Source organism: Solanum verrucosum, unplaced genomic scaffold (assembly GCF_900185275.1).
Source record: "Solanum verrucosum unplaced genomic scaffold, falcon-dt-bn FXZP01000284.1, whole genome shotgun sequence".
Lineage (NCBI taxonomy): Eukaryota > Viridiplantae > Streptophyta > Magnoliopsida > Solanales > Solanaceae > Solanum > Solanum verrucosum.
This window is the reverse complement of record NW_026019936.1, coordinates 3,063,217-3,077,861: the sequence shown is the minus strand read 5'-3', so window position 1 is coordinate 3,077,861 and position 14,645 is coordinate 3,063,217. Positions and strand designations below refer to the sequence as shown.

At 33.3% G+C, this 14,645-nt stretch overlaps 1 protein-coding gene across 3 annotated transcripts; it reads left to right on the top strand.

The window, feature by feature from the left end:
- The first annotated feature begins 3,900 nt into the window (after nucleotides 1–3,900).
- On the top strand, nucleotides 3,901–10,112 carry LOC125836976 (probable peroxygenase 4). 3 transcript variants are annotated; one of them, XM_049516120.1, is made up of 7 exons: nucleotides 3,901–4,107; nucleotides 4,221–4,319; nucleotides 4,906–4,991; nucleotides 5,642–5,736; nucleotides 6,583–6,708; nucleotides 6,958–7,101; nucleotides 10,012–10,112. In XM_049516120.1, exons 1-7 carry the CDS (start codon nucleotides 4,074–4,076, stop codon nucleotides 10,028–10,030), a joined length of 603 nt encoding a protein of 200 aa, XP_049372077.1. In that variant the 5' UTR covers nucleotides 3,901–4,073; the 3' UTR covers nucleotides 10,031–10,112. The 3 variants fall into 3 exon arrangements, with proteins under 3 accessions (XP_049372077.1, XP_049372088.1, XP_049372083.1); XM_049516131.1 differs by lacking the exon at nucleotides 10,012–10,112 and adding an exon at nucleotides 8,682–8,778; XM_049516126.1 differs by lacking the exon at nucleotides 10,012–10,112 and adding an exon at nucleotides 7,563–7,718.
- The last annotated feature ends 4,533 nt before the right edge of the window (nucleotides 10,113–14,645 follow it).

Genomic DNA, 14,645 nt, shown 5'->3' with positions numbered 1-14,645 from the left:
TGAAACCTATGAACCTGGGGCTTTGATACCATTTTGTCACGACCCAAAAATGGATGTGATGGCACTCGTCGTATCCCACCAAGACAAGTCAGCCTAAAACCCAATCATTTCTATAAAGTGCGGAAATAAAGCAAAGTTCAATAACAATTACTATTACGAAAACAAGTCAACTTAATTCAATCCCCAAAACCTGGTTGTCACGTGCACAAGCCTCTAATGTAACTACTAGAATTGAAATAAAATACGCAAGTCTCAAATGATGTTGTCTTTCAAGTAAAAACAAAATCATAAACAGGAGTAAGGAGGCTCGCTGAGATGACAAATAGCTACCTCTCAGATCTCCACAGAAAGCCTCGGAAACGAAGAGAATGGAAGGTATCACGAAGATCCGGGCTCGTAACCTACAAAAGATTGTAGAAGCAAGGGGTGAGTACCAAACCACACGGTACTCAACAAGCAAACCTCTAAACACAAGCTAAGGGTACAGAATACGGGTACTCCTTACACCCCATCCTAACCTCCATAACTACAACCTGCATAAAACCAACCCAACCTAACAATTCACAGTTTACAAAGCATACAGCTCAACAACAGCACTCTAACAGATTATATATTCTCAATAACAAATTTCACAGAAAGGCACTCACAAGATCAGCAACACACAAGATCAAGTTCATCAATAATAAAAAGGTGCAATGCAATGAAATGCAATGTCAAGTATAGTGATGCATGTCTGACCTAATGATACACACCCGCTGTCTCTTAGTCCGGGACCCATGGGGGACATATCTGTCCATGCATCCATCGCGGCGCGCGATACGTCCCTCGAAATATAATATCAGTCGCGGCGCGTGACACGTTCCTCGAAATATAGTATCCATCGCGGCGCGCGATACGTCCCTCGAAATGGTACATCCTCCTTAATTTCTTATTCTTTCTTAATGCGCATAACACTTGTCACAACCACGTCTCAGAACAATGCAAATGACATGTTCACACAAATAATAAGGAGATGACCATTTTCATAACATTGCACAAATCACAACTTCAACGATGATGCAACAAGTCTTTCAAACAATTCTCAACACATTACACAAACAATTGATCACATTACTCCCAAACATACACCACAAGGAAATACACGAATTCCATACGCTTAACAAGGGTTTAGAAATCCACTTGCCTCAAATAATCGAACAATCACTCTGGAACTTGAGCCTTCCCTTTTCGTTGAGCTTCCAAATCAATGCAATCTATTCAAGTACATAGTCACAATAAGATTCCGAAACTAACAACACTCATGTCACTATAGGTTTAGCCTAAACCCAAAAGTTTACCCAAATTTATAATTAAGTTCTCAAGTCTTGATGCCCATTAACTTGTCAATTCTTCCAATTCCTTCAATTATCGTAAATCTAATGACATTCACAAAAATACGATATACCTAATGTTTAATGACCTATTTTAATATATCAAAATTAAATATACAATGTGATAATAACATAAGAATTACCAATTTTCGGAACCACTGGTTATGAAACCAGTGGTGGGAATCGACAAAATAAAGACATTAATATGTCACCTGCAGGTTCCTAAATTTATAATATGTAATCTTAACTTTATCCTCACAATTTTCAAAACCCACCAAGTGTACAACAATGACATTATTCTTTCCCCAAGAAATCAATTAGGCCTTAACATATATAGAGTAATAATCTAACTCATTTAGTGAGAATTCAACTTACTACTTGAAACTGGAGATGGCATGTATGAAAAATAATTTTATATATATACTCCTAACAGTTCAACTCCCTTCATCCCCATAAATTGACAACAAACGAAAAGAAATATAATAATAATAACAATAATATTAACACTGTTTCTTATCTACAAACTTATGAAGCAAATCCTCCTTTTCCTACCTAATATTTTATTATTTCCACACATATACATATGTAGAAATTAATGAAGAGCATGCAGAGCACTTGATGCAGTACCTGAGGCAGATCGAACTCACGATGCCGAAACCCTACGCCCTTTTCTTCTTTTCCTTTTTCAGTTATGACTCAAATATTAAACCCCAAATAATTTAATTCATTTTAACCCATGGTCAAGTGGTATAGAGTCTTTAATAAATGACCACTTTAACCCACTAACTATCGATTAATTAACTTAAGTTAAACGAATAGTTCAAAATTTCCAAATCAACTTCACCGACTAATCAAAAATTACTCGAGTCAACTATTGAGAGGGGTAAAAACGGTAATTTTATGTAAATTTCTAAAAATGACAATCCGGGTCATTACAGATTTGAAGGCTTATTCATGGGAAAAGTTGTAGTGAGAAACAAGGCATATAAGCTATCTAATAGGCAAAGGTAAATTCACAAGTCGGAGTTTATGAGTTTTAGAGTCTATTATGTATACATATTTAATGAATTCTTAAATTAATATACATGGCTTTAATCAAAACTATTGAATTTTGTATTTCTCATACTAGCTTCGCCTCTACTAATAGCTACCTAAGTTTATCAATGGATATTAGGCTAATATACTCTAAAGAAGTCATAATAGATACCCTATGTAGAACCCCAATCCGTTTTTAGACTTAGTGAACTCCTATCGCGATGAATTAAACTCTGTTTCACGTCCCACTATTTGTCAATCACATCGCAAAGTCATTACATCAAGATCATCAATCTATACCACTTGTATCAAGGTTATATCGATCATGTTATTATCAAGATTATTAGATGCTAACTTAAACTTTATAGACATTTATACGATAATCTAACTCTAATTGACCTCATAAATCTTGCACGTTATATAAATAAGAAAAAGAGTAAAGCTAAAGCCCCCCCAAATTATTTTTTTTATATTTTTCCGTTATACTTAATTTACTCTTAAAGCAAACATTTTTTTAATTATTTTTTTTCCCTTTAAGAGAACCATGCTTTAACTTCCACGCTATTATTATATCCCCTCGTTGCTTCTACTTCTTGTAAACTATTATAATGCCTTTTAAGCCACACAAGAAAATAAAAATAAAAATAAATGAAAAGGTAAAATTTAGAGGAGTAAAACTATAGCGAATTCAGAACGTAACTTACTAGCTCACGAAACACAATAACTTTTCCCCCTATATATATTAAATATCTATAAACATTTAACTATGAACTCATTATTATATATTAATTTGAAATTACATTAAAACCATGTTTTTTTTTTTAAAACAATAGTTTAACCAATCAAATATTTATATTTATATATATAAATATATATAATGAAGTTCAAATAGCGAAGAAAGGAACTAATATCTCCCTAATCATTAGATGTCTTTATGGAGTGGGAACCATTGCTTGTGGATATGGTTTTGATCTTCCTTTACATTTTTATATGTTAAAATATATATATATATATATATATTGTACACAAATATTATTTTAATTGTTTTTTAAGCTATTTTAATCCAATCGGATTTGTAAATTTATCTCTTGAACTAAGCTATTATCATAGAGTTTTAAAAAATAATCATATCTTATGAACTTGTGTTCTAACCTATACTTTTTTCTTTTTTAATTTAAGCTTAAATAGTTCAAATTATATCTTATTGACTCAATCAAAGACAGATCAAACTCGGTTCGATCAAAGCTCATGCCCACCTTATTAAATTGAGTTGGTTTGGCTCGGCTCAGCTCAACTCAGCTCGATATCTTTATCCAAAACCTCAAAAAAAAATTAGGGTGGCGTGGGGGTAGGGGGGGATAGTGCTTTTGTGTGAGAACACTCAGCAAACTTCACAATTCCTTTGAGGTTGCCACCTACACACACTTTACATGTTCACAACTATATATTATAGACATTTGTCTTGGGAATCTAACAGAACACAAAAGAATTAAAAAAAAAAAAAGTTAAAAAGCAAAACCCCAATTTATTATATTCTCTAAATCCACATCTAATGCTTTAAATCTTCAATTTTTTTCTTTATTTATATATTTTCTAAAAAAGGTAAATTTGGAATTCAATTTATTCTCTATTTATTGATCATCTTGTGTTTACAAGATTTCTTATCACATGGCTTCTTCCTCCAATAATGTTGATGAAGAGGGTATGCATTTTTTAAAATTTTTTCTTTAATTCTAATTATTTTTTTGTTTATAATTTTATTATATTTATTGTTTGTGTGAGTAATTTTATGGTTCTTGGGAATTGAATATGCAGGAATTGAGAAGAAAGAGGAACCAACACCTTTGGAAAAACATGTTATGTTTTTTGATATTAACAAAGATGGTGTCATTTACCCATGGGAAACTTATAAAGGTAATCTAGTCCCTCACCAACCTCTTAAAACAATCTACTAAATTCATCGAGTTATTTTTTTTATAATTAGGTTGAGTAACCCCTAAAGGGGCGGAGCTAGAAGAGCGAAACTACAATAAATGATATTTCTATGTTTTAATTTATGTGACAATGTTTTTATTTTTTAATGTTTTTTATGACAATTTTATATATTTGGAAATATATTAATTTTTAAAAAATATCAGATTATTTTTATTTTATTATTATAGACAAATGTTATAAAATATTTGAGAGAACATGTTTCAAAAAAATATATATTTTCTTTTATTAATTTAGTGCTTATTTAAATTTTGTCACACTTTTTTCATGTGCACTTGTAACCATGCAAATTATTGTGGATTATATTAATACACACATTCCCACCTTATTTTATAATTTAACGATACAATTTTTATCTGCATAGATTATTTATATCAAATTAATTAATAAATATATATCAGGTGTTTTCATATATATTTTTTCCACTTAACTAAAATTATTATCATTTTGAGTTTTTTAATTATCATTTAACCTCTCTTTTTTTTTCTTTTTTTTTTCTTTGTATCAGGTTTTCGAAAAATTGGAAGTGGCGTTCTCCTCTCAACAGTTGCTTCCATTTTCATTAATATTGGGTTAAGTGGCAAAACTCGACCTGTAATTTCCCTCTTTTCTCTCTCTAGTATTATTTTATTTTTAGGAAAATTAATTAATTTATGACTTCAGTTAAAATTTTAGAATTTAATTTAATAATTAATACATGCATTTGTTTAGTAGCAATGTATCATTTTCTAGATACAGACTAAAAAGAAAAGTGCATCATATAGAATGATCAGATGTATGGAGTACAAGATTACACACTACTAAAACATTACTAATTTAATTTTTGGTTGGAATTTTCTACTGAAAAATGTCTAGTGACTATTTTCGTACATATTTTATTGAATTAGTGAGAAAAGAAAAAATAGTATTTCTTTCACGTGAAAATTTTTGAAAGTTACCCAATATTTCAATTAGAATTACACCTCCCCCAAAAAGGTCTTTCATGGACTAGACCTCTATTTTTTACCAACAAATTGGGCCATCAGGATGAGTTTGATGTGCAAGTTTATGCTATAAGACTTTAACTTCTAATCACAAAAAGAAAAGTGCTATAAGATTAATGTGCAAGTATATGCTATAAGATTTTAACTTTTAACCAAAAAAGAGAGGTGCTATAAGATTAATATGCAAGTTTATGCTGTAAGATTTTAACTTTTAGCCAAAAAATGCTATAAGATTAATGTGCATATATGTTTTATGTACAGGGGAAGTGGCCATCTCCATTATTTCCTATTGAGGTGAAGAACATCAAATTTGCCAAACATAGTAGTGATAGTGATATCTATGATACTGAAGGAAGGTAATATACTACTCCCTCTGTCCCAATTTATGTGACTTCCTTTCCTTTTTAGTCAGTACAAAAAAAAATGATACATTTTTATATTTAGTAACAATTTAACTATAAAATGTCTATTTTACCCTTAATGAAATGATTTACATCCACACAAATTTCTATCATTCATTTTGGACCACAAGTTTTAAAAGTCTTCCTTTCTTTCTTAAACTCTGTGCCGAGTCAAACTACATCACATAAAATGGGACGGGGGAGTAATGCTTATACTTTTTATACATTGATAGTGTAAAGAATTTTATGTAATCGCGTTGCGTAACAGATAACTACACGTAATAAGTGGAACAAGTTACGTGAAAAACAAGGTATAAGAGATTTAGTCTCCTTATATGGAGTCTTTATAATTTTTACTTCGAGCTAATTTTTTTAGGTTACGTTAAGTGAAGGTTCGTTTCATCTCATCGTATATCAGAGTCACACGACTTATCTCGATTCTTGATTTATCCCGTGTTTTGATCCTGATCTTTTATTATGTTGTCCACACTCCAGTTACTTGATAGGCTTGGACATGTTGGGGTGTTAGATTCCTGCAATATCGTGATATTAGTATAGTGGATATGTGGATGAGGACGTAATGAGTTTAACGTCTATACACTGATAGTATATATATATATACATGAGTTTTTAGTAGTGATCACTTAAAAGGATACCTGTATGTTACTATTCAATGGTGAGTGAAACTATAAGTTACTTGAAAAATAAGATAGACGACGTGTTATAGTTAAAGCATTGTCGATACAAAAATAACTTGTATCATCGATGTATATAAATTAAATCTTGCTTCTTATTTTGAAGGTTCGTTCCTGAAAAATTCGAGGAGTTATTCAACAAGCATGGACGAACAAACGACAATGCCTTAACCGGTGAGGAATTAGATGAACTACTCAAAGCAAACAAGCAACCCAAGGACTTTGCTGGACAGTAAGACACACTCTCTCTCTCTCTCTCACCATCGTTACAGGTCATAGTCCTGCTATATACGAAATACTTAATAGCTAACATATGTACGTCATTTATCCATCCATGCATGTTGAAGTTTTTGAGACTAAGGGCTTGGATCGAGGTCCTGAAAAGCGTGAAACGTAGACTTAAACAATGAACGCTTCTCTTTAATATATGCAATGTTTACTTCTTTCTTTTTTTATAGAAATAATTTGATGAATTATGCAGCATTGCAGCTAAATCAGAGTGGAAGATACTTTATCTCCTTTGCAAAGATGAAAATGGCATGTTACCTAAAGAGACAATAAGGAGTGTGTATGATGGTAGCCTTTTTGAACAAATGGCCAAGGAAAAGCAATCCAAGAAACATAGGTATACCTAATTACCTATCTTATTTGTTAACGAGAAGAATCTTGCAGCAACGGTAAAATTATTTTCATATGATCACTAGGATGTCTTCATGTAACCTATATGTTACGAATTGGTTTTTAGATACGTAGATTAATCGATCATGCATTGATATTTAAGACAAGATAGGATGTTAAATTACGTTCCCCTTGGGGTTCGTGCAAAAGGTTATATGTTCGAGGGTGGAATTAGCTACTAACACTTGTACTTTTATATTTTGTTGAGAGGAGAGAGAGGTACATTATAGGCTACTAAATTACCCTTTTGAAGTGCGGTCTTTTTCTAACTTTGCATGAACACAACATACTTCGTGCACCTGACTATTTTTTATTTTTTTTGGTTATGCTTTGTATATCGAGCTAATTTTTTTTAAAATATTTGTATTTGACATTATTGATCTTATTACAACTAACTTTTTGTTGCAGGGGTAAATCAAGTTCATAAAAAAGGTGCAGCAGTTTTTTTTTCTACTTGTAACTTTGACTTTGTATATATACAGTTGTGGTATTTGTTTCTTTGTTAAAAAAAAGAAAAGGAAAAGAAGTGTTGAATTTATTCATGTATTAATCTATATTTAGCAATTTCACTTTCCATTAGACTTTTGGTTTTGTATGATTCATGTTTAAATTTTAATTTGTTTCTATTATTCGGTGTTTGACGATAATATAATTCTTAAATTTTGAATTCACACGGTGTAAAGTCCATTAAAATAAGGAATTGTTCTATATAATTTCTTTTTATTTTTAAGGCATGAACTCAAGGCTTCTTATTTAGGATTATAGAATGTGTGCGAGTATTGAAATAAGGTGAATATTAGAAACTTAGTTGATTAGGTAAATTCTTACTTTGTTAGCGAGGGTTCTATCAATTGTATTCCACCTTACCCCAATTTAAACCAAAAAATAGAGTATTGAAATAAATAAATGAAATGTAAGAAATAAACAATTATTTAGTCCTTTATTTAAATAAATAAAATGTAAGAAGTAAGTAAGAGAGAAACTTTTCTACCTAATTTTCATGCTCTAAAGAAGTAAGCAATTTTTTAGTCCGTTGATGAAAATATGTTGTTAGAAATTAGCGACGTACAACTTATGTTGTTAGACAACTTACGTACATACATAAGCTTTCCCAAAATTTGAACGGGAAATATCTAATATGAATATATTATTACATGTTTAATTGAAACTTATCATAATTTGAACGTCTAGATAAAATACCGCACCTTAAGAGGTTGTTGATATATTGTGCAAACAAGGGGACAAAAAGGACAAGTGCTTGGACGAATTAATCTGTATGAGTTGTCAAATAATATTTACATAAATAACCAATTAATAGATCATGGCTTTGCATGTGATGCGTCGAATAAAGATTAGCTATAATAGTTATTTGATTTTCAAATGTTAGGTAATATTGGTATGAAAGCTAAATTACCCTTTAAAGTGCGGTCTTTTTTTAATTATTATGCTTTGTACATCGAGTTGAACTTTTTTTTAAAAAATGTATTTGACATTATTGATCTTATTACTACAAACTTTTTGTTGCAGGGGTAAATCAAGTTCATAAAAAAGATGCAGCAGTTTTTTTTTGCTATTTGTAACTATGACTTTGTATATATACAGTTGTGGTATTTGTTTCTTTGTTATAAAAAAAATAAAAAAAATAAAAAAGGAAAAGAAGTGTTGAAGTAACACTTATTCATGTACTAATCGATATTTAGCAATTTCACTTTTCGTTAAGACTTTTGGTTTTGTATTATTCATATTTTATGTTAAGCTTGTTCTATTATTCTGTGTTTGACGGTAATATAATTCTTAAATATTCGAATTCAAGTTGTGTGAAGTCCATTTATACACAACTTTAGAAATATTCAAGAAATATGCACATAAAAGTTCAGACTACTTAACTTGTATAAATAACACCAACAAGAATTAGGATGAACCGACAAGCACTCCTTCATTCTCTGTCAGAAATTTTGAATTCGAGTTTTCTGAAAGGACAAGTGCATGGACGAATATGTATGAGTTGTCAAATAAACATGGCTTTGCATGTGCGTCGAAAAAAGATTAGCTATAATAGTACTTTGATTTTCAAATGTTAGGTAATATTAGTATGAAAGCTAAAAATTAATTTGCTGGATAAGCCAAGGTTCCATCTATTTTACACTTTAATTGTGAAAGTATCATGTGACACGCATCTAATAACATTTTTCTTGTCAAAATAATCATATGACCCTACATCTTTTCCTTATCCAAATAATAATAAAAATGTGATGTGATACTATAAAATTTTATTGTAATAATAAATGTTATAGCTATATAAATAATTATTATTATCACCATTGTCAATAATTATAAAAAAATAAAAATAAAGAATTAGTTTTATTAGGAAATTTTATGTAGGGTGCACCTAATAATAAATCAAATAATACTAAGATATTAATTTCGACATAACTAATTTATTTTATATTTATCATTTTCTAGAAGATTATGGTAAAATTATTTTCATATGATCACTAGGATAACCTATATGTTATGAGTTGGTTTTTAGATACGGAGATCAATCGATCATGCATTGATATTTAGGACAAGATAGGATGTTAAATTATGTTCCCCTTGGGGTTCATATGTTCGAGGGTGGAATTAGCTACTAACACTTGTACTTTTATATTTTGTTGAGAGGGGAGAAAGGTACATTATAGGCTACTAAATTACCCTTTTGAAGTGCGGTCTTTTTTTAACTTTGCATGAACACAACATACTTCGTGCACCTGACTATTTTTTATTTTTTTTGGTTATACTTTGTATATAGAGCTAATTTTTTTAAATATTTGTATTTGACATTATTGATCTTATTACTACTAACTTTTTGTTGCAGGGGTAAATCAAGTTCATAAAAAAGGTGCAGCAGTTTTTTTTTTACTTGTAACTTTGACTTTGTATATATACAGTTGTGGTATTTGTTTCTTTGTTAAAAAAATTAAAAAAAAAAGGGAAAAGAAGTGTTGAATTTATTCATGTATTAATCGATATTTAGCAATTTCTGTCACGCTCCGAGACTATACCTTGGACGTGGCTGGCACTTGAAGACCATTGCTGGCCCCCAAGCGAACCCTTGGCCTGACTTTCTTAACTCAGTGGAAAACTCAATGCAATGCAAGGTTTTAAAACAACCTGACTGACATAAAATCTGGCCAAAAAGGCAACTCAAGTCTCAAAATAGAATATTTACATATATACATAGATAAGAGACTCCAAACCAACTGACTGACTGTCTATGAAGCCTCTAAAATACTGAGATAGATGTTGGGACAGACCCCACGACATCCTAATAGAAAAAAACTTGAGAGAACAAAATAACCAAGTCATCCGGAATGCAAAGAGGCTCACCACTGACTCTGAAGTCTCAACTGGATCAACGGCGAACCGGATGTTGGCTCTGGGTACCTGTGTCTGCATCATAATAAGATGCAGGCCAACTGGCATCAGTACATTGAATGTACGAGTATGCGAGCTAGAAAGCTAAACCACCACTCAAGCTTGAAAGGAGTACAAATGAACTCTTACCTTGGCTCTGTTTAACTCTTGAATAACTGAACTCAATATATAAAGCAATACGACACATGCAATATATAAAGCTTGTAAAACAGTGTAAACAACTTAGCTTGTTAAAGATAAAACAATAACAGCTCAATTTTACTTATATAAAAGTAATATAACTTTAGTGGGAGATTTTTTAACCGACAACCACCACCATGAGCCCTAGTGGTGGTACAACGTTTTACCTCACGTTGCCCAAAGACCATCCTATACCTTGCCGTGATATAGGAAGCTACTTTACTTAGTGGATCCACTAGCTTAATCTTACGGATTCATCTAAAAAGTATGACCCGTTAACTCCCATGTTAGCGCATGGTTCTTATGGAGAGTTGAGTTTATATGAACTCGTGTCCCCAATTCGGTGTTCAAGACTACTCCCAAAAATACTTTAGCTCATAAGTGTTTTAAATACATCTTTCTTTATTTGAGATAATTACTCAAAACTTTGCCCGAAGGCTCACTTGGAATTGATGTTCCTTTTTCTTAAAAACTAGCCCAAAGGCTCTTTTGGAATCATAGTTCCTTTCTTACTCAAATGTAAAAACAACATTTGGAAACTTCTTTGGGAATACATAGTTCCCTAATAACTTTTGAGAAATGAACTCAACTTTAAACTCTTTACTCAACTTGAAACTCTTAACTTAACTTGAAACTTGACTTAACTTGAAACTCTTGAGCCTTAAAATGAAGTTAAAACATTCAACAAAGACTCTTGGAAATCTTTAAACACTTGTTTTGACTCCCTTCTTTAACTTCTAGACTCAACTCTTAACTTCCCTTGACTTGGAAACTTACTCTCCTTCAATTGGAATCATGGATTCAAGGTGTTTGATCACGTGTTATGGATGAGTTTTTGACGTTTAAACGTACCTTGGGGTGTTGGAAACTATCACGCCCCGAGCCTACACCCTGGGCGGGACCGGCACCCGGAGATCATTTCTGGCCCCAAGCGAACCCTTGGCCTAGCTTTCTTAACTCAGCGGAAACCTCAACAGAATAACTCGATGCAATGAATTTTTTACAAAACAACTTAACTTATAAAATATGGCCATAAAGGCAACTCGAATCTCAAAATATAATATTTACATATATATATAGATGAGAGACTCAAAACTAACTGACTGACTGTCTGTCTATGAAGCCTCTAAAATACTGAGATGGATGTTGGGACAGACCCCGCAACATCCTAATAAAACAAAAACTAATACAAAATAATTGAGTCCTCCGGAATGCAAGGAGGCTACCACTGACTCTGGAGTGCTCAGCTGGATCAACGACATTCAGGATGCTGATTCGGGGTACCTGAATCTGCATCATCAAACGATGTAGGCCAACTGGCATCAGTACATGGAATGTACGAGTATGCAAGCTGGAAAACTAAGCAACAAAGGCTAGAGGGAAAATCTGGAAGAAACTGAATAGTTTACCTAGCTCAACTCAACTCAACCTGACTGACTGCTTTCAATATAAGGCAATTTAAAACAAGTGCGATATAAAGAAAGACTGTTTAAAACATGCTATAAAATCTGTGTGTATACAAAGATACAATAAGCCTGAAAAGTATATAGAAATACAATAAACTGATGTATATAAAAATACAATAATCTCTGCATATGAAAATACAATAACTGCTGTGGGAGTTTCTCTAACCGACAACCATCACATAAGAGCTATAGTGATGATACAGCGATCGAACTCACGCTGCCAGAGCATCTTATACCCGGCCAAAGGTATAAGACCTGAACTGCCTAATGGATCCACTAGTCTAATATGAAAAGGATTCATCTAAAAAGTATGATCATTTTCTACCCATGGTGGCTAACATGGTTCTATAGGGGCTGTGGGTTCTTTGAACGCTCCCCCAAATCGGTGCTCGATACTACTCCCAAAAATGTACTGGCTCTTATGTTTTTTTTTTTAAAACATATTTATTCCTGCTGATATGAGATAATTACTCAAAACTAGCCCGAAGGCCCCCTTTGGAAATCTCAGTGTCCAACCTTATTCAAATGTAAAGACATTTCTTTAAAACTTCTTTGGGAATACATAGTTCCCTAATAACCTTGAGAAACGAACTCAACTTTAAACTCATGACTTAACTTGAAACTGAGACTCTTACTCGACTTGAAACTATCTCCCCTTGAGTCGGAATTATGAATTCAAGGTGTTCGATCACATATTATGGAGGGATTCTTGAACGCTTAGACGTACTTTGGAGTGTCGGAAACAACTGTAAAACATAGGTTTAATACTTTGGAACATGCATGAGAAAGTGAGAAAAGAAATGGGGAAACTTGGCTGAGACTTCAAATTTCTGGTGACACAGATGGCACTTACGGACGCCATCGACGGACCGTAGATGGACTTACGGTCCGTCCTGCAGGTCCGTAGATCGCGACAGAAACTTCCCCAGAATTCATTTTTTTTTTAAAAAGACTAAGTGTTGACCTACCGTCCAGACTTACGGTCCGTAGGTCAGGTTACGGATCGTAAGTCGTGCCCGTAGATCGATGCCCCAAAAACCCAACTTCTGTCCCGATTGACAGTTGACCAGTACGGACCGTCAATCGATCTACGGTCCGTAGGTCACGCCCGTAGATGGGGAACGATAGCCAAAATTTGCTGAGAATCGATGGTGAATCAACTTGAAAAGGGTCAAAACTCTTAGAATCATAATTCCCTTAACATACAATAGGTTTCAACTTAATACACAACCCAATCATGTCTCACAACGGACAATAACTTCAACAACAACACCAACAACATCAACAACAACTAACAACTTCAACAACTAATTCCAATCTTTTCTCAAATCATAGAATAAGCTTGGTGTGTGTGAGGGAAAGGATCAACCCACACAAAAACTCACATACCTTGATAGGGATCGCCCCCGACGAACATCCACAATGATTTTTGACTAATCTTGTTGATCTCCTCTTTCTTCTCCTCTTTCTTCTCTTCTTCTTCTCCTTCTTCTCTTCTTCTTCTCTTCTTCACTCTCAAGAACCCTAACTCTTTCTCTTTCAAAATGGGACAAAATGATCCAAAGATCAGCCTAATACAACAATATAACCTCAAAAGAAATGATTTGTGAAAAGACTAAAATGCCCTTAAATTTCCGGACGGACTCCTTGCCAACCGCCCCACCTTTCAAAGGGCATAACTCGCTCATACGAACTCGGAATCGAGCAAACTCGGTGGCGTTGGAAAGATCATTCCACAAGCTTCAAAACCATAACTGGAAATACTCCTAAATCATTCTGAGCTAGGAGTTACGACTGCTCAAAGTTGGCCAAAAATCACTGATTTCCACACTTAGCCAAATTTCCAGATTTTAAATTTTTTTCAAAAATGACTATTTCCAAATTCAAGCTTCTTCAAAGCCACCTCAAATTGTCGGATGTTACAGAAACAACTTGGGAACATAGGTACAATACCTAGGAACATGTATGAGAAAGTGGGGAAGGAATGAGAAGACTTGGCGCTCTGAGAGGCGCGGAGTGCCAGACCTCAAACTTCAGAGAGGTCTGGTTGGGGCTCTAGTAGGGGCGGCGCCCCAAGGGCTGGACCTCAGAGTCCCTCTTGGGGCGCGCTGGCTGGCGCAATGCCCCAACCCTTTTCCCCGAAAACTTGACTTTTCTCTTCCTTTTCTCCAACTCTAAACCTTCTAGACTACAAAGCTTTATCCCCCAAAGACTTAGGATCATCAAAACCCTTAACATACACTAGATTCAACTCAAAAACACCACCGGAAACATACACCAAACCAACAAGAACTTCAACACAACACAACTTCAACAAACATATTCAATCTTTTCTCGAAATTAAACGAGCTTGGCATGTGGGGGAAAGAACCAACCCAACACTATGAACTCACATACGTAATAGGGATCACCCCCGACGATATCCACG